Raw genomic sequence first — 26,228 nt, 5'->3', positions numbered from 1 at the left:
AGAATAAGATCAAGGAGTTAATTGTGAGACTTCTAAGGATTTGAGGTTTTATCTACAAAGCAAAGGTAAAATACGAGGGAATTCTCACCCTACTCCCTCAATCTTCTCCATAAAGCAAATGACAAGATCATCTTGCAAGAATACAGGAAATAGTCATGTGGGAAATTCACCAGTCTAGTGATGAAAAAGTGATAAACAGTTGCAAAAAGGCTGTGAGCAAAAGGGCTACAGGGACCTATAACTTATTCACTACTGCTCTGTGCCCTCAAAGTAGAAGTTGAAAAAATAGGCAGCAGGGTTATTAATGTTGGGAATAAATTTGGAGAATTTCCCTGCTTCTTGCATATTTTACAGGACTCAATACTCAATAGCTCTCTCCGGCTCTACAGCTCAACTACATTTTACAGAAATAAAGTTCTTTCCCCCTTTCTACTCACTGAAAATATATTATGGTCATTCCTTTAAGGACTTCACGTTTATAAACTCAAAAACAATCGGGTTAAAATCTTGGCCAATTTCATTCTCTTCAAATGTAAAGCACAGAATCTGGCTTGTTGAATATATTCGATGTTTGGTCCTTTCCTTTGACTCCTTTAATCAAGAGAAGCACTAGTAATTGACTTTTCAAAACCTTATACAAGAAAATTTAGACAATGTGATTTTCTCATTAGAGAAAAATGGAAATATAAACATATACACAATAAAGTTTTCTATTCATCTTTAAACATCAGTAAATATCATCTGAATACACTAAGAACAAGGATCTCCAGTTCCAGAATGATATTACATTTCCATTTTTATCAAATTTTATGTTGATAAAATTTCAGATAAAAAGTATACTAAAATAGGGGGGAAAATACATTATAAGTCAACAATATATAAGCAAATCTTTAAACCCCTAAAATGGTCCACAAATCTTTAAAACCCCTACTAATAGTCTAAAATTCTTGTGGTAAATGCTTGGGATTTATTAGTATCGTTTTTAAAAAGGGACAAACTTCTAACTGATCTATGCAAAAAAGAATTCTCTTTAAAGGAAAGCTTAAATCACATGCTTTTTTTTTTTTTGTGGTACAAAACAATCATATAATTCTGATCATAGTTCAAAGGTAAGGTATACTGATAAGAAATCATTTTCTGTCCTAACACTACCTACTTTCAGAATGTTTTCTTTAGTGCAAAGTCAGCTATTTTTTCTCACACTCATCTCCTTACAGTAAATAGAAATCAGAAAATAACCCCCTCCAACAGGAACAAAAATTAACCTAACACTTATGTTGTGTGAATATAAAAGCTGTTGACAGCAAAATATGATATATGTATCTAACAACAACAAAAAAAACCATTGTGCAATGAAGCCTATATTTCTTCATACTTAGAAGTATTTTATGGTTTGCTTATAATTAAAATTGTGGTAAAGTTTATGTCTATCAGAAAAAAAATATAGTCTAAGAACACTGGACTTTTCTAATAGGTCTATGTAACTTGAATACAAAAGTAATGAATGAAGTCTTATAAGCACCACTGGCAGATTTACTCAGCATGCTAAGAATGCTAAAGTTTAGCTATTATCACTTCTTAGATATAAAACACCCACACACCATTTCACTATTTTCTATGGATGTTCAATTCACAGGAGTTTATTATGAACTCAGAATTAAAAGATCTAAGCCCAAAAAGTGACTGTACCATGCACAAAGTCTTGAAAAGCTGGGTCTCACTTAACTAAGATGTACAAAGAGGGGTTAATCGAGATGATTTCTAAAGACTCATCTAGTCTAATAATCTGCATTCTAAGCAAATGTGATTGTCTATTTTAAACTCCTCATGGCTACTTCCTGTTGGAGGTATGAATGAAATGATCGAAAGGCAGTTAGAGGGATTCAATAGGAATCTACACTGATTTACCAATTTAGTTGGTAGGTTGCTTTTCAAATCCTAAAAATTATAATCACTACAAAGTTTTTTGTAACATAGAATAACCTAAAAACCACAACTCAAACTTTACAGCTGAGAATAAATCATGTGAGACTTGTAACATTTTATTTGTTAAAAATGAACAGCTTTAGAATAGATCTAAATGTAACTTTTCCAAAAAACACCAAAAAGTACAGTGTAAAGCATCTCCTCATTAAATACAAACTTTCATTTTGTGATGCACTGCATCAATGTTTTGCATACACCTTGATGCAAAGGAAATTTTAAGTTGCATCCTATTTAAAGAAAAACTTTAAAAACTGAAGGATGACTACAACCACATTCCAAGAAAGGAAATTTTCCTCCAACAAAGCATATTCTTTTGTTTATATACAACACCTTAGCACTGAAGAATTTTAACTTAGTTGTAACAAAACCAACATTTTATATTTTTTAAAAAATGAAATTGCAGATGCATGAAGAGCAAAAATTTAATATATCAAAGATGCCATGTTGTTTGATGCACTTTAATATCAATATTTGGAGAATTTTTTAAGGTTTTTCAAAAAATGCATTAATAGCTCTGTACAATATTCAAAACAAGAAAATTAAAAATGAAATGTATTGTCACAAACTGCTCTACAGACAGCAAACTCGTGCTCAGTTGTTTCTCCTTTGCTTTAAAATAAGCTATCAGTAATTCTAAACCAGTCTAAAATGTATTGTTCATGGGTCAAATCTAAGCATTCATACTTGCAGAAATGTTTTGCAATGAGTCCTTGGCCTAAGGAGAGATTAGAATTTATTTTCAAATTGTGTGACTGGCCTCCAATAATCCTTATTGGTAGACTTACTGGCAAAATACCAGATATTAAAGATCAGATTTAATTCTTTGGTATAAGCATGAAACTGTTTTTGATAGCTTTCCATGACTAGCATAAGCAAAGTAACCCAAGGAGCATGGGAGACAACAAGGAAATCTAGTATATAATGCAAGGCAGGAGCGATAACTTAATGTTTTGTTCTGTTTTAATACAGGGAAAATCAACACTAATAATTCAATTTAGGGAAGCTAACACTTACTTAGAGGTTTTAACATTATAGCAAACCAAAAAGTTAAGCTTCAAAATGACCTAACTTGTAGCTGAATATTTTGCTGCATGTTGGCATATTGTTAACTTGTAGTATACAACCATCTGAGGACTCTTAGCACTAGCATGGTACAACTCTCTCTTCCTATTCCTCAGGAGTATAGGGGATGAAGGGCGGAAGGGGGAGTACCTTTTCTCATCATAAATGCCTAAACTTTAAATAAACTCAGAATGAAAGGTACAAAAAACAAGGTTACAATTTAACTCTGTTACCACTTTGCATTTTTTTCTTTGTGATATATACAAGTTACGTTTAATTTAGCAAGCTTTAGTGCTTATAAAATTTAACTTTTCAAAGAGAAATGTAGGAATTTATGGCTATTAATTTTACTATCAAAATATCTAAGGGACTCAATCCATTTTAATAATTATAATTTTTCAAAGTATCATTTAAAGAATTCTTTGTGGACACTAGACTCAAGATTACACTAAATCCAAACAGTACACCTATGACTTGGGTTTTAAAGTTTTTCACCTCAGTTACCTGCCTTCAACCTACCTCCTCCTCTCATGCTTTCTTCATTTACCTACACAAATTGTCAGATTTTTTACATTGGACCTTCTCCTCTCTAAGGGTCTATTATATAACTTTGAAAACAAGCATTTATAGCCTTCAAACAGCAACATTTTAAACTGAGATTAACGCCTAGGGTCACATTTCTTGTTAAAATTTGAACTCTAAAGGTTTACAATTCTCAAGGATTAACCTATCTGAAAAATGAGCCAAGTTCCAAATAGTATCATAAATCTTAAAACCCAAAAGTGAAATCCTAATTTTTTAAAATATCTCTAATGAGGCAAAGTCACCTACACTTATATCAACACTATTAAAGAATAAGTGACAGCAAAGAGACCTACTCTTATTTCTGAAGATCAAGATTTACCATGGCAAAGTGTAAAAATGGGCAGAGGAGATGAGATCTTATATACCACTATCATCAAAATAATCAATTTCTATCTTTCTGTCTTCTTTCTGCTGTATGAGGAACCAATGAAATCTAATAGAGAATTGTTCTGTCTGGGCCAACCAAGAAATCTTTAAGAATGGATAAGTATATTCCCTGTTACTCTTTCAGGGCATTATTTGTACACATTAAAAAAAAAAAAAAAATTCAAAAATAAAAATAAGAGTAATTTAGCCTTGTAAATATTTTGAAATAAAGTTTCTTGAATTTCTGTGACAATCTCTCCAAGCAATTCAACTGTTTTAACAGAGTCATCACTCCAAAGTCCCTTTGACATGGGATCTATCCCACGGTTACAAAGCGGCTTCCTCCTTTGTTGAACGTGAGAGTGGCTCTTTGTTCCTTTAGGATCCCAAACCGCTCGTTCAAAGTCATCCCCGTCTAGAGAAAACGAAAGAAAACAAAAACTAAACAAATTGACTATAAGCCATATTTGCTTTGGAACAATGTGATGGTACATAATGGTACTTCATAGTAACAACAGCTAACATTTCCTGAAGATCTGTGTATGAACTCATTAAATTCTAACAAAAACCATATGAAATAGGTCAATTTAGTGATGTTTAGAGAAGTAAATTAGCCTACTTGCAGTTCCAGAAGTTAAACTAAGCAGTCTGACTCAGAATCTCTATCTCCTAACCACTATAATGCCTACATTATACACTACATAATACACATATACTATTATGTCAATAAGTCATACACCCAAAGAGTTCTCTATCTAAATTATTTTTAGGCTCTGTAAAAACACTGCCACCAACTCTAGTGATGCTTGATAAAAGTAGGCGTTATTTAGTCTTGTGAATATTTTGAAATAAATTTTCTTGAATTTCTGAGCTCATCTGTGAACTCAAAAAATCAAATTCAAATCAAAATCTGGTTTTTGATTAACAACAGAAAACACACTCAAATTATACTTTACCATTTCCAAAAGGAAAATAACGATAAAATAAAGTAAAAATAAACAAATTAAACTTGGTCAAATTTCTGTCCATACTTTGTATCTTCAATTCCACACATTTTTATGTCAATGGATACAAAAAAAAAGCATCTGACAAAATCCAACACCCATTCACGATAAAAATTCTCAGCAAATTATGAATATAAGGAAATACTCTCAAGGCAGGCATACATGCTCTAACCACTTCTATTCAATATTGTACTGAAGGTTCTAGCCAGTATAATAAAGAAAAGGTTTGAAGATTGGAAAGGAATTTGAAAATGCCGTGATTGTTTACATAGAAAATGCTAAGGAATCTACAAAATTACAAAAAATAGTTAATGTATATTAGCAAGATTACAAGATCCAATTTTAACACAAAAACTGTCAAAACTACAGAGTGATTTTTCACTTCCACGCATTTGGATGGCTATAATCAAATGACATAATAACTGCTGGTGAGGATGTGGAAAAATTTAGAACCGTCATACATGCTAGGAATGTAAAATAGTACAGCTACTTCTATGAAAAAGTCTGGCAGTTTGTCAAAAGGTTAAACAAAGAGTCACAATGTGACCTAGCAATTCCATTCTCAAGTATTTACCAAGGAGAAATGAAAAATAAACACACAAAAACCTTTACATGCATGTTCAGCGGAACACTATTCATGATAGCCAAAGAATGAAAATGACACAACTGTCCATCAACTGATAAATAAATAAAATATGGTACATCCATATGATTTAACATTATTCAACAATAAAAAAAGAAATGAAATATTGGTGTACCATGGATGAACTCTGAAAATACTATGCTATGAAAGCTGCCAGTCACAAAATAGCACATATAATATGATCTCATTCATAGGAAATGTTCAAAGTAGACAAGTCTATACAGAAAGAAAGCAGATAAATCAATGGATTCCTAGGGTTGAGGAACTTAGGACACCCTATTTAATTCATTATACATTCATTTTGTTAACTAAAATATTATGTGAATGGCACAAAGAAATACAGGGGAAAAAATTTACCTGTTTTCCAACACTATTTATGTCAAACTGTAGGGGGACACCTTTAGGAACTTTCTTTACATCAGACTGCTCCCGTTTTGTCAAGAATGAGGGCACAGCAGTACGAGTTAATCGTGGTTTCTGAGTTCTATTGTGAAAATTTAAATGAAATTAGACCAGCTTAATCAAAAGAAAAAAAAAATAAATCATTTGATACATAAGATATCTTGACTTGTACACATGTTCAAATGTAGGGCTATTTCACTTGCATTCCCCCCAAAAAATACATAGTTCTTGACTGACTAGAGACTAAAATTTATAATCCCTCATAGAATACTTCCTTAAGATAAAACTATAAACTTTTCAACAATTTTGAATGACTGATGATTTCCAAGTTTTGATCTTCAACTTAAATAGATCAACCTCTGAAGTCTGAGAGAACCATTTTACATTCTTTTCAATCATTAAAAGGGCTGGATTGATCAAAAACTCCATAAATCCATAAAGTTTATAATGCAATACATATAATGGAATTAACTAGATTAAGGTATTTTAGATAAAAGAAAATGCTAGGGGGACTTTTATTATTATACATAAAAAGTAGATGTATTATTTGTTATACATATACCAAACTTTTAAAATAGAAGTATGAAATTGTTAAAAGTGGTCATTTTAGGGCTACAGAACAGGAGTCAAGGGAGCTTTTAACTTTATGCTATTTCTATTTTGTACAAGTATTACTGTTATCCTTATCTCAGTTTATCCTAACTTGAACATCATACTATGAGCAGAAGTCCAATACTTTTCTATTATTTTATATACTGAGACATTATAATTTCTGCAAAATAAAGAAAACACTTACAATGGGCACTGCACTGCTCCAGGATTATCAATAGATACAGTCAAAATTCCTCCATTTGTAGTAGAAGTCCGCCATCTAGTTTCAAAAAACCAAAACCTTCATCAGAATGGAAGTTTATAAATCCTATAGTGTATGTAACAGAAAAAAATACATTCTAAAGTAGCCATTACTTTTTCTTAGCTTTTAACAAATATAAGTACCCATGCCCACCATGATATATGTAATTAATCAGCATCTTGGGTGTAGGAACTAGACACTTTATTCAATATTTTTCAGTGTAATAAATATATGAACATTTTTCAAAAAATCAATAATATAGAAAGGCTTTTAATGAAAAGCAAAATAGTCCTTCACCCCACTATTCTCTTCCTTTCTGCTCCCTAATGGCAGTACTTTTAACCTTTCCTGTCTTTACTGCTGGCTAGTTACCTCCAGTTCACTAAACAAGATGCTTCTGTAGTATCTTGCTATGATTAGGATTTAGCTCATCACACTACCCTTTGGTTTCCCTACCTAATTCTAAATATTATGATGGCTATATCACTATTTTACTTCCACTATAATTTTAAATACACTTAAATTCCTTTTTCAGTCATGTCTCTTGGTACCATCCCCTCTACTTCTTATAATAGGATAGTAGCACCTCTATTCCTGCTTTTACCTCTTCTCCTACTTTTTTATTTCCCACTTTTTATCAATTCTTTTATATTTATGTTAGTCAAAATCTGACATTTACATTATATTCAGTTACCAAATTAAGAATTTTGTGCTTTGTTCCATAGGTTAATTCTTAAAGTTCAAAACAAACAAACAGCATTCATATTATTACAACTATGTAAATATTACTCATGCAGAAACAAACAGGCTTTGAGAAACATTTTCTGCCTCATGGTTTCCAATGTCATTACTTCTGTGCAAAAGAATATAGCCAGCATCAAGTTTCCTTTCTTACACCCCCATTGCTCAAAATCATGCTCCGTTTTAGTCGGCACAATATCTGGAACGTGATGGGGGTTTTGTATGTTTAGTTTTTCAAAAAGTAGCCATAATTTTAAATAGTCTAATCTCAAAACCTGATCATATTGATGAAATTAGAATGTTACAACTCATACTTGGTAAGTGCAATTCTAACAACAACAAAATTTAAAAAATAACTTTATAGGGATAAGGGGGGAAAAGGTGAAAAGAAAAAAATATCTTATTGTTTTAAAGGTCTACATTTCTAAAAGCTCTGCTAGATTTTCCTCTCTTATTCCCTCAATGGGTCCATTTGTATAATAGCAGTTGTAGAAAATAAAACAGCTGTTTCATTAAAATAGATTAGGCAATTGAAAAAATTAACAACAAAGCAATGTATTTGGTGCTAAAATTGTTAAAATACTAATGTGAAAATATAAAAAGTTTTTGAGGAAATATAGCAAAAAAAGGATTTATTTATTTCAGGCCTAATGGTTAATTTACTTTGGGTCTCATTTAATTTCTCTTGAACTAAGGCACAAAATAATTTGGGTCACTAGTATTCTGGGAGTTTTGAAATGACATCTTGAAAAACAAATTGAAACTTACTGACGAGTTCTCTTTGCTACTACATCATCTAGCAGTTGTTCTGTGTTCAACTGGGCCTGAACCTGAAGGGAAAAAAAAGCAGTAGATCTCACAGCAAACAGGATTTGAACCCAAAGAGCTATCCTCCTAACTTTATAACCCAGTGTGATATGTGTATGAATGCACGAGTGGCATGTGCCTATTCTGGCAATATTTCTTTGTTGGCATTCCTGAACCACAAACGAGTAGTAAAAAACAGTGTTATTCCAAACAACATATTAAATTCTTATAAGATGATGATATTGAAGACAAGAGAGAATTGGGTGGGCAGCAGGATGTGGAGGAGGTAGCTAATCTAATGTTGTGTTCTCCATAACCCAAACCCTACCTCGACCATGGGCCATTCCTATCATTTGAGGATTACTAAAAGTGGATGTTCAGGATCCTTTGGGTAAAAAGAAGACACCATCACAAGTTTTTTATACCTTCAAGCCTCTTCTGAAAAGAAAAGTTGCTTGACGAGTGTCTTTCTGATGATTTAATTTATTTCCACTCCTGGTGTAATTGGCTGAAATGTTATTTCTGCAACAAAAACACATATACATGAATTGTCTCAGCCACTTAACAACTTTCAAAGAAAAAAATTAGAAAAAATAAATTCACAGGCTAAAAGTTTGAGGTACACTAAACATAAAAACTGAATTATTTTCTTATTTATACCAAGCTACAGAGATTTGATTTACAAATATCTTACTCTGTACCATATTATGTAACAACTTGGTTAATTCTGAACTAATTTATCTTAGAGGTATTCAACTAATATTCTGAACATGTAAGATCTCTTCTGAAGACATTAAAAATCATTTTTGATGCTATTTCTTAAATTTGGCAAAAGACATAATTACAGAGATATAGGATTAGTACGGCATATCTGCTGTACCTAGTCAAATGGCTAAAACCCAAAAATAAAGAGAAAATCTTGAAAAATAACATCTTTTCCAGTTTTCCTTTTCTTTCAGAAACCTTTATATATAAATCACAAAGAAACATACTCTTCTACTGCTTGCTCCTTCACACACGGAACAATGTATTCTTAATTATGATTTACTTTTACCAATTCCTTTCTAGTTTCTATAAAAGGTTGGTAAAATGTAAGAAAACAAATTTTTACACTTATCTACTCATTTATTTATTTTTACAAATAAATGCTTAACATGCTGCCTAATTTTACCACCACTCTTATACTCAAATACAAAATATCCTTAGCTAGTCCAATTAACATGGGCTCATTAATGAATGGCTCATGTAATTGACAAGTTCTTATTTGGAAAGTTCCCGTTTTCTAAAAGGTACTACTAAATGATTCCCAAAAGAAAAAGTAATGATAGTTAAGTAAAACTGCAATTCCAGCCATTCCTTTTATACAAAGATTTCATTTAAGAGTTTTTGTTTGTTTGTTTTGAATTATCTTCTTATGAGACGAATAAGCAGTACTTGAAACTGAAATAAAAAGGCAACTTTGCAGCTTGTCAACTTCCTTTTTGCCCATTTAATCCTTAAAGAGAACAGAATGCCATAATAATAGGTCCTAATTTTTAAGTTTTTGTTACGGCTTTAAATTTAAATGAAAATAATCTCAACTTGAAGAGTACCCATGCAGGATTTTTTCTAGTCTGCTTTTTCCGCAAATTTCATTGTTCTATTAAGAGCCTTTGAGACTAAATAATGCATTCAGCTTTCAGAATTCCCAATTTTGAATAATTTTGGCTGAGCTGTTTTTACCAAAATAATTATCTTTTGTAATTTTATTTTATGTCAAGAGAGATAAAGAAACAGAGTGATGCTTTCAAAAAATTTTCATAATTAAATTCATCAATAACATTGGGTCTAAGAAATAAGAAAAGTTATCTGTAAATGCTTTCATACTGGATGATCTGACAGACATATGATACCTGTCTTGAAAATGACCAGATAACTATAAGAATCACTGAAAATCCATTCTTTTTGAACGCTTAGGCAAGAAGTGTATTTTTTGCAGGATAACATGTTATTGTCTTGCATTTGAGCACTTACTTTCTATTAAGCTGGTTAGGTCTCTTAAGAACCGCAACTGGTTTTCTCTGCGCTTCATTTTGTCTCAGAAGGTTTGCCTTCCTTCTTAATGCTGGAAAATATCGTTCTATATTCTTTCAGAAGGAGAGAAACTACGTTAATCTAATTGTTTTTTGCTATAAATCCTATTACAATAAATATTTCTGAGGCAGAATGGACAGAGATTGATCGCAGTTTAGATGTGCAGGTTAGAGACAGAAAAGCTTAAATGACTTGAATATTTTCAATCTAAGTAACTGAAAAGACAACCACATTATACTTAAATATTTGCAACAAAATGAGACTTTGGACACAAAAATAAAGTTTTTCTACTGTAGATCTGTTCAGTTTGAGGTGCTCTGGGGGATGCAGAGGTGACAGGGAACATGGATCTGGAGCTCAAGAGAAGAATTAAAGATGTAAATTAAAGAATCATTTATATAAACATAGTTTTTGATATCAAGTAATGAGAGAATAGAGCCAAGCTCCAAAACAAATGTGAGAAAGAAAAAAAAAGAAAAAAAAAAAAAAGGAGGTTGTAATAGAAAAGAAGCCCAAATAGAAATGGTCACAGAGAATAAAAGGGGTCAAGAAAACTCAGAATCATAGAAAACAAACATATGAAATGTCCACTTTTTCTCCCTCCCTATATAAATTCAATCCATTATTAAAGCCTAATTCAGGTTTCCATATTTTCCACCAAGGCTTTTCAAAAGTCCTTGACAATATGGGTCAAACCTTAATCTGGATTCCCTTATATTTTAAGTATATATAAAGCACTTCATAAATATTGACAGACTAAAAACCACAAAAATTTTAATAGTAATTTTCTTGAACATTTGGCAAATAAGAAAATGTAAGAACAGGGATTAAGAATTACCAAGAGTATAAGAAAAATGCTATGAAATCAGACTAATGGCCTATTTCTTCAAACTTTGTATTTTATCTTTAATAATAACACACAGACCCTTTTATAAGTAAATGTGAAAGATCCTTCTATCATGCTTTTGCCACAAGTTATTCTTCTTCAAAGAACCTGCCATATTATAATCATATAGTTATTTGTATGATAATTTACTTAATGTTTATCTGAGTTTTCCACAAGGACAGGGATTTTCTGTTGAATTACTGTAGAATCCCTTGCATCTAGCACATAGTGGGTACTCAGCCAACATCAATTAAATGATAAATACATGGACTAAAACTATAACAATCCATTAATATCTGATGAATTTATGTCCTATAGATCTAAGGTTTGCATATATGTATTAATGTTTTTAAAAGTATACCTTTTTCTTTCACAAATTTTTTTCAGAGGCACAAATATTTATTTGAGATCCAAAAGAACAGCTATTTAAAAAACATTGATTTAGACCAAACCCCAACAATGTTCTCTTTTCACAATAGTTTTGATACAAAAAAACTATTCCTTGTTGGAAAGAAATTAAAGTATTTGGTTCATTTTTAATGTTAATTTTATTATGCTATTATTTACATACAATAATAATTTAAGTGTCCTCTGTAGTCAAGTCCCTTCCTTTACCTGACTCCTAGTCATTAGGTGATGACTAATCTGATACTAGTTTTGCATTTTCTACAACTTCAAATACAACAAGTCCTAGAATAATGTTGTTTAATTTAATGTTGCTTTGCCATACTGTTGATGAGATGCCATCGGAACCTAACTCTTCACCAATAAAATACAATACTGTTTATCAACATATTTAAATAACTTTTTAAAGACTTTTTAAAAAATCTTTTTTAAATTGATTAGCCTATCGTAAAATTGGTTTCATTATACATTCTTTTGCTTAAGTTGTAGAATCTATCCACATTAAGTGAGGACTTACTGTAAATGGAATCAAGCAGTACATAGTCTCGTGTTTGATTTCTTTTGGTTAGTATGTTTTGAGATATACCCTTGCTGTCTTGTGTATTGACATTTATTCTTTTTTTACTGCTAAATGGAGATAAGAGGCTTGTTTTTAACTGTCAAAATCAGACAAATATTTAAACCTACCCACTGGAAGAAAATGACTTCTCTGTATACACAGCAACAACAAATTTTTTTAAGTTCACAGAAGTACTAAATGATTTTGTATTATCAGAGCCAATACAGAGCATAACATACACCCTATGTTGGGAAATTCTGAATGTAAAAGGGAAAGTTATAGAAATGACACTGACAAAGTTCTATATTCCAGTAGAAGAACCCCTGCATAACTTAAACACAACTTTTACAGATATTTTAAGCTGACTCTAATCAAGAGAAAAAATTCATTCCTAGAGATAACCATTCCCCTCTTAGTACATTTACTAGTAATGTAAATGAGTATGTTATCTTTTTCACTTATTTACTTTAAAGGCAAGAAAACATATACTTTTATTGGAATAAAATTTCACTGATTTATATAAACTAAGGAAAGGATAAAGTAACAGAAAATTAAACTATGGTCAGAACTATTTTTTAAGTGCAAAATTTCAAAAGACATATATAGCAAATCAAGGCCAATTAAGTTCAATGAACAGAAAAGGATGACACAAATTATACATAAACAGAAATTTCCTAAATAGCTAGAAAATAATCAGCTTCACAATTACCATATTGTACCCTAATCAGACTATCAATCTGTATTCAGGTTGAAGAAAGGGTTTTCAAAAGAAACGGCAACTTTCAAACCATGCCTTTGCCAAAATCATCTAAACTCTGAATAAATAGATCTTATTCAGTACCTTTTTGAGCATTCTATAATTTAACACTTTCAATTTTCACTCTTTTCAAACAACTACCACATGTGATAACTTAAAATTTTTACTGGCACAAGTAATTAGATAGCAGTTAAACCCAAACTCCCTTCCAGTATCCATATATGTTTAATTTCTAATTTCTAATAAGCAGTAAGTTCTGTGCTGAAGTTATGAAGGCAAGAACATGTGTTGGTGGTGTGGCAAAACTGAAAAGAGATCTAAAACAGTTGTGGTTCTTAACCAAAATATATGCACGCTTAAGGTAATTTAATAAATAAATGTCCTGAATTTTTTTACATGTATTACTTTCATAATCAGAGAAACAAAAAGGATTAAAAAATAGAATAGAACATGAAATCCTTTGGTGGCTCAGACCTAATAAACATAATACACAAAAACTCATTTGTTAAAGTATTTTAAGGAACGCTTTAGCCAATTCAAAAATAACTCATTGAGCTGTAAGTAAACTGGTTAACATTTAAGAAGTAGTTAACTTATGATAGGTAAATAATTGTAACTAATTAAAAATATCAAGCAGGGAATAGTGATCATTTCAAGAGAAAGGAAAACCTATATCCATACAAATTTACAGGCGAATGTTCACAGCAATGTTATTTATGATATCTAAAAAGTGAAAACAATCAAAATGTCCATCAGCTGGTGAATGAAATATTAACATGAATAAAGTAAAAGGGTATCTGACTCAGGATTAAGCCATTATCTTACCTTGTCACTTAGAGGTGGCCGATTCATAGGGCTAATTCCTTTTCGAATTCCAGTTGCTTTTCTAGCAGCAAGGCCAGTGATAACTCCATAAGGACGTTTCTTTCCAGGTATTGCTCTTCCTCTACGGCTCAGACTATTTTTACCAAAACCTGTGGGGCAGGGAAGGAAGAAAAAAGAAATGATAACCAACTAATTAAGAATGCAGCTGAGAAGCACATAGGTCACAAGATGTTTTCTTAAGCAAGGTGAAGGGTGTGTTTCATTTTTTATTTATTATGATTTATACAACATTCCTTATAGTATTGTTATTATTTATATATTTTTTTAATTACATAAAAGATCTCATTTTAAAGAGGCAATAAGTTGCACTGGAAATGGTTCTGTTGAAGTAATAGAGGGCAAAGGACCTGAAGATTTTCATGTCTCCCCTCTAGCTACCATCTCTCTTTGGCATTACTCTGTCAACAAACAGGACAGCCTCGACTTCCCCTGTGCAATGTGGTAGCCACTAATCACATGTAGTTATTGAGTACCTGAAATATGACTAGTCCAAAATGAGATGAACAAAAGAATGTACAATATTTCATTAATTTTATATTATTATATGTTGCAATGATATTGGGATATATTGGGTTAAACGAAATATATTATTAATATGTGACTCACATTTTATTTCTGATGGCGCTGATCTAGAGTGGAATCTCTATCTTTATCTCCCACTTACTTATTACACTGCAATCTGGCTTCTTCATTTTCAGTTCTACTGAATTCAAACTGCTTTTGTTGAAGTCCCCAGTGAGTTCTGAGGGACATATTTTAATCTCTGCGGCATGTAACATTACTGACTTTGCTTTTTCATTATGTACCTTACCTATTTAAATACTTTCTTCTAATTTTGAAATAATAAATGTGCTCATTGCAGAAATCTTACAAACATGAAGTACAAATTAGAAAATAAAAGCCACTCCCTATCTCACTACCTAGAGATAAGCACTACTAACATTCTATGTCTTTCTAGTCTTGAATATGTACATTTAAAAAGTTTACATCTTTGGTTTCAACTATTTTTAAACAACTCCAAAGACTACTATATGAGGTAAATCACAATTTTGTAGTATCAAGTGCCTAAAAGACAGACTGATTCAATCTTCCAGCAACCACATTTCATACTCTATATACTATTTTATAGCCTATATTAACACTATATAGTGACTATTACTCCAGGTATTTAATATTCTTTTGTTGCATTTTTTAAGGTGCCATACTCGATCCTACCAACTTCATACTAATTGCTTGTTACTTCTAATGTTACACTATTATAAACTACATTGCAATATTACAAGTCACATTTTTATACACATTCACGATTACTTACTCAAGACACAAATTTCCAGAGGCTGAAGTGCTGTTTCAAAAAGTAAAGCAAATTCTTAGGGATTCTAATTTATATTGTAAAAATCTCCTCCAGAATGACTATATTTTTATATTCCCAGAAACATAAAGATTCCACTTTTCCCTTATCACTGACAACTCTGAATATTATTCTTTTTAATCTATATTGCTTGGTAATTAAAAAATCTTACTGTCCTATTTGGTAGTTTACTAGTGAGAACGAATATTTTCCATGTGTTTTTGGCTACCTGTATTCTTCCATTCATGAACTGTCATGTTCATAAGTCAGTTTTTTAGAGTAAAGTTCTAACTGAAGCTTTAACAGAAGAATTACATTAAATTTATAATAAACTTTTCAAGAATCGACAACTTTACAATATTCAGAAGCATGGTATTCTTTCCACTTATTCATGTCTTCTTTTGCCCCTAAATTGGTTCAGTTAGGTTTTAAGCTTTTCCTCTCATAGGTCCTACACATTTCTTCTTAAGCTTATTACTAGTATTTTTTACATTTTGTTGTCAATAAATCACAAAAGACCCCATTTCTAATAATTTTCATCTTGTCATTTCTGGGATTACAGAAAACTACTAAGGTTTTAATTAATACTTTTTAATCAGCCATCCCACTGAACTCACTTATTAGTTCTAATAGTCTTTTGAATTATTTTCTTGGGATTTGAGTGACAATCATATCGTCCACAAATGATCTTCTTCCTTCCAAAAATTATACCCCCCAATTTTTTATTTCTTAATGCAACAGTCAGAAATTCCTGAGAGCCATGCTAAGTAACAACTGTGAGACTAGGCATTCTTAATATTAATTCTAATTTTGAGAGAACTGTCTTTAGAATGGTATCCTCTATAATACTACAAACTGGATTATAGTAACAGGTCTTCCAATAGAAAAGTTTTGTGATGAAACTAAAGTTTAAAGTTTTCTTTATTGTAAACTTTCTTAGGATTAATGTATATGAAAAATCTATGAGAGATAATAGTTTATGTCATTCACAGACTTACCTAATTCCAGAAAGCTTTTGTGTGGTGTACCTATTTTGAGACGAGTTCGACAAGACAGCCAGGAAAACCTGTTACATTATGATGGTTGAATCAGTTACCAATTTACTGCCTTTCAGCCCCCAATTCACTCTTTACTGCCCTGCTTTGGTTACTGGAACATTTTTCTAAACCAGCTGGCACCAGGAAACTTGTCAGTAGAGAGGACTAGAGGGACTCTAGAGGAAAAAGGGGCTTTTCTTTCAGGTTCCAGTGTGCACCTCAAGACTTGTTCCTTGTGGCATACGACACCCAATGGCATTCATTACCCCTCCCCTACAACCTGAGACTAGTGAGGCAAGAGAGGCAGCTAGGGCACAAAATCTGAAAGTAAATAATGCCTTAAGTGTTGGGTTCTTAGGTTTCAGTCTAGATCTAGACCTAGGTATTATTAAGTCTGGCCTTACTCGCCCTCCAGTTAATTAAGCTGCATCCTGCCCCCACAGATGACTTCCACCAGCATGGTAACTCAGTTATTTGGTGGGGAGTTTTTCCAGATCTGTTCCTTTCTTGGGTGCTCTGCCTCGGCACTAAAGATACTGATTTTACTACCTTTAAAATTAAAAAACAAACAAACAAAAAAGCAATAAAGATACAATTTTAAAAATCAAGATACTGCACCTTTGGACATGCCACCCTAAACAAGCCCAATCCTGTCTGATCTCGGAAGCTAAGCAGGGTTGTGCCTGGTTAGTACTTGGATGGGAGACCACCTAGGAAGACCAGGATTGTAAGCTGGCAAAGTCTTTGCAATCTCTGAGGTCAACCAAGGGTTGCCTCGCCTAAAAAAAAATAAAAAATTTAAAAATCAAGTTATTGCTGCTCTATGGATGATTTTCTTCTATAATTGCAACCAAATGATGATTAAGCATGTTGGAGGAACTGATATATTCAAATTAAATCGACAACTATTTGTTATTTTTATTTGTATTAAATGAAGCAGTTACCATTAACTGTGCTAAGCACTGTGGTGAATACTTGAGCCTAAATGAAACTTGATGAGGTTGATGCTACCATCTCAATTTCTACAGGTAAGCAAAGTGAGACAAAGAACAGTGACTACCAAGAAGTCAGAAAATCGAAGAGCTATGATCTAAGTGCAAGTTTGCGTGGCTCCAAAAACTGAACTTCTCCTGTTACATAAAAATTAAATGATAATAAAAGGTAGAATGTAATCTATGGTATAATTCTAAAGAGAAAAAAATATCATAGAAAGAGTGGGCTCCAGGCTACATATTTCAAAATAGGCAAGATTTGAATAGAGCTATAGACATGAAGTAACAAGAAAAAAGATATGACCAACTATAGCATACTGAGAGAAGAGACATTCTTGGGTAAAGGATTAGAAGTGAATGAATGGGGTGGGCTCAAATAAGAGGGCTTTAAGTGGGGATAAAGACTACACTTGACAAGGAATAAGGGGTCATAGAACTCATGATCAGCCTACATCAGTCTAGAAGCAATATCTTAAGACTGAATGGAAGACAGAGAGAGAGAAGGCAGTGATGCCATTTCAGAAATTATTGTAGCACTCAAACATAATTTGATAAAGGACCAGAAGAGGAACAAAGAAATTTTAAAGTACTATATTCCAAAGAATTAATGAATTATTGGAGCAAAAAGAAAGATTAAAGAGAGGAAGAATCCATTGTTATACCAAAGTTTTAAGTTTACCTGAGAAAAATTCATGAGAAAGTTTTATTAACAAGAATAAAATTGATTAAAAGGAAAAAATATGTGATAAAATTCTATCCCTGAGTACCTTCTATTTCTGACAGTTCTAGTCATTGTTCTCATACTCATTAACCTTTCTATGTCTTTTATTTCTCATCGGTGGCTTCTTCTCTACATTCTAGCAGACTTAGGTTACCCTTGACCCCTCTGCTCCCATTTCTACCTTTGAATAAACTTCAGTAGCTATATCTCAGTTTTAGCAATTGTTCTATTTTTCACTCGTCATTGTAATGTTTCATAAACTAAGAAAGACCTAAACATACTGCCTCAATTCTTTCCCTCATTACCCACTATAACTGCCTTATGTTCTAAAAGGTGCTATGAAGAGGTACTAGCGCCATCATCTAATGCAATTGTCTTTTCTTAGTTTTTATCCATTTAGCCCCTCTAGAAAGTTCTCTTTTGTTTTTCCAGTGCACCTTCATTTTCATTACTTCAACTACTGCCTCTATGAGGATGCTGTCACATTTTCACCTCCACTACGGCAGCAGTTTAACACTAGCTGTGTATCAGAAACACATATTGAGCTTTAAAAAATCCCTAGGCCATACTTCTGCAAATTCTGGTTTGAGAGAAATGTAGTGCAGCAAATGTATCTGTCTATTTTATAAAGCTCCAACAGGTGCAACCAAGGTTGAGAACAACTAAAACTAGAGACAGAATTTTTCATCTTTCCTTTGAATCTTTAGCCCAATCCATTCATAAATGTTTTTTACACACACATCCAATTGCCTCAGTAATTTCTGGAGTCTGATCACTTACATTAAGATATGACGGGTTTTCTGAGAAATATCATATCACAGAGTGTATACAATGCAATCATATTACTGCTCCTTTCCGATGCAACATACAAATATTCCCTGTCTCCTGTACCTTCTAAAAGAAACAGCACTCTCAAACTTTTTGGTCTTAGGACCTCTTTATACTCTTAAACTCCAAAGAGTTTTTGTTTCAGTGGGTTTATGTTTACTGATACTTACCAAGTTAAAACTAAGACATTTTAAAATTATTATTTCATTAAACAATAATAAACTACTACATGTAGGGCAAATAACATTTTTAATATAAAAAAATAACAATTATTTTTCCAAAATAAAATAAATACTTGTGAGAGTAGCATTGTTTTGCATTTTCGCAAATCTCTTTAGTGTCTGGCTTACCTCAGATAGAGTTATATTAGAATTATTATAAAAATACTTTTGACCTTATGGACCCTTTGAGTCTTGGGGATTCTCCAGGGTCCCTGGCCAACACTGCTATAAAGTATTCCATCACTGAAGGACATTTACTGAGTAACTAAATTATATTTTGGGCACAGAATTAGGAAGATTACTCAGTTATTTGTTCGGCCATCAAAAATTTATTGAGTATCTGCCAAGGGCTCTCTGTCCTACTTGTGCTCTTACCTCAAACTAACATCTTCACTGACATTACAATGTGGAAATCTGCACTTTCCCTAACCAATCAGAGCTTAAGACAATCCCATATTTATCTGCACATTCACTGACAGCAGCAGCTGTTCTATTTTAGGCCCTCTCACATGTAAGTGGAGAACATACAAGTGCCAAGTTCTATCCTAACCCTACCTGAAGTCCTGTATCAGAATTTCTCTTATGACATTTCTCAACCCTATGTTTTCTATCTTACCTCTATTACTAGAAATTCCTTTAAGTAAAAGACTACATCTTTATGTACACAGAAAACCTGGTCAGTTCAGAGCATTTATCAAGTATTTAACATATGGTTAGCGTAAGTGGATATATTTCTGGCTTCTAGGAACTCTAAATAAGATTATTTTAAAACAAATTATATATAAAATATGTAATGATGAGTAACATTTATAAGAAATCTTAAAAATCACACACAATTTGGGGATATGTTGGCATATTAGCTGTTAATCAAAGAACTAACTATGTTGATCTACTGGATTTTTTAATGTTTTTCAACATATAGGATAAGAATCAACTTAGGAGCTAGTTTATCAAACATGTTTTCATGTATAAAAAGTTCTAGAGTTTTAATATTTTGAACAAAGATTTATTCTAAAATGCTGATATGACTGCTAAAAAAGTTAATGAGTCATATATAATTAAGCATTCAGTTACTGCCTTAAATCCATTTTGGAACAAGGCAGTTCTATATAAATAAGCTTCCAGATTACAAAAATACCTGTATAAGGAGAGTTCCAAAATCATCAGATCACATCTAAAGCATTTAATTCTGAATGTCACCTATGGACGATTTAACAAATCCTAAAGGTCCTGAATAAGATAGAGTTCGCAAATCATTTTCTTTGCAGAATAGCAGTCGCCATATACTTAAAAGGTTTTCATATAGAAAAGGGAGTTTGTTTCATATAATTCTGTAGAATTAATAGGTAGGCATGATTTAATTCAAATTCAAATCAAGAGAATTTTCTAGTAAACAGACCTGTCTCTAATAATGGAATAAGTTGTCTTGTGAGGTGTATGGTCTTTCACGGAATATACTCAATACATTCAAGCTGGAGTTATATAGTCAGTCATCCATCAGACAGACACACTGTTAAAGAAATATCTGCCTATGGCTATGCCACCCTGAACAAGCCCAATCCTGTCTGATCTCAGAAGCTAAGTAGGGTTGGGCCTGGTTAGTACTTGAATGGGAGACCACCAAGTGCTGTAGGCATAAAAATAAAAATAAAAATAAATAAAGGACTGTAAGCTGACAAGGTCCTTACAATCTGTGAGGTCAACCAAGGGTTGCCTTGCCTAAATAAAGAAAAAGAAAAAAAATAATAAATGTCTAACAGGAAGGAGAAAAGACCCCATGATATATAAGACCTTTACCTATCATGTTCATAATTTACAATTTAAATGCACTTTAGACTATTTGTATACTGAAGTTCCTTTAAAATGACTTGTTTATAAGAAACAGTGCCATCAACTACTTAAGGCAACTTAAATTTTTTACCAGATTTTAAGATTTAAGCTTTAGAGAAAATACAAATCACAAAGGGTACTCATATTTTTCCTCCATGTTTTAAGTATATACTAAAGATGGTATACTGTAAACCCATAAATAACAGCTACTCATTCTTATTTGAAAAACTTACCAGAATTCTGTTGGATTCCCCATCGTACTCTCATCCTGAATTGCCGGGCACCATTTTGCTGGAGTCTTCTATTTAGTCGCGGAAAATTCTGCTTCTTTCCTTCCTTTCGATTCAATTTGATTATATCATCTGTGACAGAGGAAATGTGATTATTTATTTTCATTTTAACTTAATGACTCGATTACTCAGTCTCATGTTCTAGTTGATAGATTTCCATGTCCTTAATTTCTACTTTGAAAGCACTTCCACAAGAGAATAATAATGTTAAAAAGATAAAAGATCAAATCAGCCAATACATTCGGACCACTAAAGAAAGGTTTTGCAGGAAAGTTCAAATCAACATCCCAAAACAGACCCACCAATTAATGAAAATTTCTGTTATCCATAGTATTTCTTTCTTTCCCTGATAAATCTAAGTAAGTGAAAGCCTGTTTACAAAAATTACTAATAACCAAAGAAATAACCACAGAAATCTCCAATTTTTAAAGATGACCACCTTTCAATAAAGCCACAGTCAAAAAACAAATCATTCAATTAAAAGGTTAAATTTCTAAGGTCATCTCAATTCAGCAAATATTTATTAAGCATATACTATGTGCAATCAACATTCGTGGCAGGCTGCTGTCACAGAAACAAATAAAAGTAAAATATGGTCCCTGTTCTCAAAATTAAATAAGCATCATAATAAAGATACAGTACAAAAAGAAAATATGATTGGTTTCTGCTCCTCTGGCAGAGTAATTCAGGGTTACCTTATTTTTCTTTCTACTTTTCTTTCTAATGAAGCTCTAAGCTTCATTATTTCCAAAAACTCAAAAAATGTCCCATAATAATACGCAAGTATCATGTGAAGAACAGGAAACAAAATTATCTCAATTCCTATTTACATCTGTTAAAAGGAGGTAACTAAAACAGGAAATACTGAGTTAATAATATTGTAACAACTATGCATGCTGTAGATGTGTTAATAAACTTATCATGATCACATGGTGAGGTACATAAATGTTGATTCACTATGTTGTACACCTGTAACTAATTCAATATTGTATGCCAACTCTACTTTAATAAATTTTTTAAAAGGTTACTAGAAGGCAAAATTATTCATTAAAGGAATGGCCAAATGATTTCTCCACAGTCCCAACTCCAATATTAATTCTGATGACTGAAAACCAAGCAAATAAACCAAAGAAACTGAATGTGGTCAACAACTCCTTAATAAAACTTGACAAAACTACTTAACCACAGTGATTTTTCTCCAAACTGCTCTACAAATGAATAATCTACCAATTATATCAATATAATTAGTCTTTTCTGAAGTCAAAGAAGGAAACAGATTATAGGGATGCTTTCTTCTGTATTACTACTCTACCTCACCTATCTGTAATCTTTAAGGCTCTTAATCGCATCTGAACAAATATTTATATAAAATAACTCAATTCTCCCCCAAAGTACTTCATTATCTTCTTTAAATCAATCCTTAAACTACAAAAAAGTTCATCAAAGTTAAAGATGCTCAGTTTTTTTAAAAATAAGGTTTCATTAAAATCAGATACATGAGTTTGTTAAACACTAAGTGAGCAGATAAAAAAAGGTAGACACTACTTTTGAAACACTACTTTTCTTTAATGAGGTGGTATTCTTCACCAGAAGACTAAAATCTCAGAGCCATGAGAATACACCAAAAAATCAGTATGGTCTGGGGACCATTATGAAAAGAAGGGGCAAGAATATAATTTGGACTAATCAAGTTAATTTTAAATATATTATAGAATTTAAACATAACTAAAAATTAACAGCAGCAAAGGATATCAAATATAAATATTTTATATTTAAACATTTTATTATCTAAATATTCAAGTTAAATGAGCTACTATGGCAGGGAGGATTCTTTCAATCTAAAAGAAGAGAATGGCTTTCTCCTACTCGGGGAGTAGATAGCATAGGTATCAGAAGGGAAAAAAATCCATTATGATGAGCTACTTTAATAAAAAAGTTTCTTCCTAACCCCAGGACTATATACATGGTACTACTAATAATAACAGTAGTAACTGAGTACTAATATTGTTCTGACATATATTCATTTAATTCTCAGAATTCTATGAAATAAGTATTATAATACCCATTTTCAAATTAAGAAACTGAGCCACAATGAGACCAGCTATTGGTAATTGTGGCAGATAATCTACATGACTATTCATAAAATCCTAATAGAATCGATTAAAAAAAATAGATCCTAAAACCTCTCTAGACCAGATAAAATGAAATATTCACAAAGCATAACGGTTGTCTAAAATAGGTATCTCTTCACCCCATCTCTGTAAAATTCTCACTAAAAACAAAAAGACACCTGACATAACAATGAAGGGTGAAAAATAAAACCATTGTTAAAACTGAGATATGGCTACTGAAGTTTATTCAAAGGTAGAAAATGGAGAGGAAGGGGCAAGTGATCTATGCCTGCTAGATGCTCTATACCTACCTAACAGTTTACGTTCTTGGAAGAAAGAAGAGACTGAGCTCTATTTTAGTTAGCTATCTACAGCACTTCATTTCTACCTTTAAAGAGAATTATCCCTCAGTTTTCTTCACTTGAACATCCTAATTACCAAACAAAATACATACAAACCCTGGAAACTTAAGAAATGTACTGGTTCTGAAAATACTTGTTTAATACTTCCTGTTAATACCTATAGCTTAGAGCTCTAGAGCCACACCAAAATTCTTGCTCTACCACTTAACTAGTTGTATGACATTGCACAAATTATTAATTTCTCTATGCCTCGAGTTTTGTAAAATGGGAATTAACAATGGTTTATATAGTGTGTGTGTATACGTAAATATAGTGCTGTGTACCAGGTACTGTTCTAAGCAGTTTATATATGCCTCAACTCATTTAATATTTACAGCAACCTCTGAGACAGATAAGCCTATTTTTATCAACCTTTTATAAATGAAGCACTGAGAAGTAATTTGCCCATGATTACATTGCTATTAAGCGGCAGAAACAGGATTTGAACTGAGACTGCGGTTCTGGATTACATACTCTTCATCATTAGTAGCACATACCTCACACAGTTATTATGAGCATAAACTTAGTTAACACACATAAAATCCTTAGTCCGTGCCTGACAGGTAGTAAGCACTCAATAAATATTCGTTATTACATTTTTTCTTGGCCTTAGCTCAGAAGATTCCTCATTTCTTTAGGATTCACTACAGACCAGCAGTTAAGACAAGACTTGAGGCCAAATCTATTATTTCTAATGACTTACTTAATTCACATATTGGGTTGACTGTGGCAATCACTGAAACCAAGAGCTCTTGACTTCTGACTAAAAACTTTGAAGATAACCCATAACGTAAGAAAAATAACTGCTTTCAGAAAAGTTATGCCTCTGTATCTATCTGCTGGCCAGCTACTTCACAAATATCCCCAAAAGTGTAGTTCACAGAAAGAACAAGCAGAGGTAACTAACTACATCTAAGAAGTTGAATCCCGACAAAAATGGAAATCCTTTTAAACTAGCTAAGCCAGAGATTTGTACCTCAGTAGTGCTCGATCTCAATTTTTAATTGAATCGCCAATCCTCCGGCATTTTACATAACTATCAAAACACTCGCCCCTCTTAAACGTGCTAGATCCCATGCTTGATCCGACTTCGCATCAATTTTTGTGTATCTCTCCCTTGTTTTTTGCTGCTGCTTCTGCTGTTGCTTTTTTCCCCTTCTCCCCTAAGTAGCTAACTTGGAGGCCTTGGTAAGGAGACTATGCTTTTCTAGGCACCGCCTAATAAAGCACTATCTGATGGAGCCCCCTGCCTAACGATATTTTCTTACAAACGCTCCAGGGTCGGTGCCCCCTGGTGGCCCTGAGGTCTGGCGCACGCCAGAAATCGCCAACTCTCGGGGGTCTTTGCACTTCTCGTTCGGCGCCAGGGGTAGGCCTGGGCACGTAAAACGCCGAACGAGCCCCTTTATGGGAGCACTGATTTTGAACCGAACGCAGACGCAGGCGGGCTCTCGGAGCCTTCCTCAGAAAGGATGTCACAGCGGGACCATTCCCCTTGCTCCCCTGATAACACCCACAGCGAATATGCTAGAGGCGAAATCCGAGGAGCTTTCCTCACAAAGAGCTGGGGTCACCCGCGAGTGGTAGTGCCCCTCCTGGGGGACAGAGGCTACGCACCCCTCAACTCTCCAAGCCTCCGGGACCGCAGCGCCACCCGCCCTCACCGCTCCCCTTAGACATAGCCCCGCCGAAGGGACGCCCAGGTCCTCAGGCTCGGCCTCCGCTTTCGGTACCAGCTGGCGTCCCCCGCCCGTCCCCTGAGGCTCCCACTTGGTCCCGCCCACCCGCAAGAAAACTCGATTTACAACTGTGGCCAACCGCCCCTTCCCCCACAAACCGCGGTCCGTGGTTCCACCCACACCCTCCCCCCCCACTCCAACTCCGTCCAACTCGGCTCCTCACCCAGAGACATATCGATTTTGTCGAGGTTTTCATTACTACGAGCTTTTGGCGGCGGTGACGGGGTCGCCGCGGCTCCCACTAACCGGGTACCAAACCGGTTCATGGCTGGAGACGTCGCGCTGGATCAGTCAGTGAAGAAGGCCAGAGTCCGAGGCCTGCCACCTCCCACTCACGCTCACAGACTGGCTGCACCGAGAAAGCGCGCACGCGTGCTGGCGGCGTCCTCGCCCTCCCACCCACGGCTGGAGCGAGGGGAGGGGCTACGGAGACCAGCGGCGGGCGAGAGCGGCCCTACGCCGGAATTGCTCCTAGCGGCCCTTGCCGGACAGGAGGAAACATTGCACCCGCTGTTTTCCGCGTTTGCAGAGCTGTTTCAGCAGTTCGCCTCTCCGCCCCAATCGGAGGATGCTGGACCCTGAGCGCCTCGTAATCACATTTCTTAAATGAGATCATGTTCCTCGGTGTCCTTCGAATCCCTCCTGCTACAGAAAGGCCCCTAAGCTTTGATACGCACGAACCTTTCACAGCCC

At 33.6% G+C, this 26,228-nt stretch overlaps 1 protein-coding gene across 1 annotated transcript; it reads right to left on the bottom strand.

The window, feature by feature from the left end:
* Positions 1–1,624: 1,624 nt before the first annotated feature.
* FYTTD1 (forty-two-three domain containing 1) lies at positions 1,625–25,907 on the bottom strand. The gene is made up of 9 exons (XM_016135219.2): positions 25,699–25,907; positions 21,228–21,356; positions 13,955–14,103; positions 10,463–10,575; positions 8,875–8,971; positions 8,411–8,472; positions 6,845–6,919; positions 6,004–6,130; positions 1,625–4,414 (listed from the first exon to the last, which is right to left on the bottom strand). Exons 1-9 carry the CDS (start codon positions 25,799–25,801, stop codon positions 4,316–4,318), a joined length of 954 nt encoding a protein of 317 aa, XP_015990705.1. The 5' UTR covers positions 25,802–25,907; the 3' UTR covers positions 1,625–4,315.
* Between the last annotated feature and the right edge of the window lie 321 nt (positions 25,908–26,228).

Source organism: Rousettus aegyptiacus, unplaced genomic scaffold (assembly GCF_014176215.1).
Source record: "Rousettus aegyptiacus isolate mRouAeg1 unplaced genomic scaffold, mRouAeg1.p scaffold_m13_p_4, whole genome shotgun sequence".
Lineage (NCBI taxonomy): Eukaryota > Metazoa > Chordata > Mammalia > Chiroptera > Pteropodidae > Rousettus > Rousettus aegyptiacus.
The sequence above is the reverse complement of the archived record's forward strand: the minus strand, read 5'-3'. Positions and strand labels throughout refer to the sequence as shown.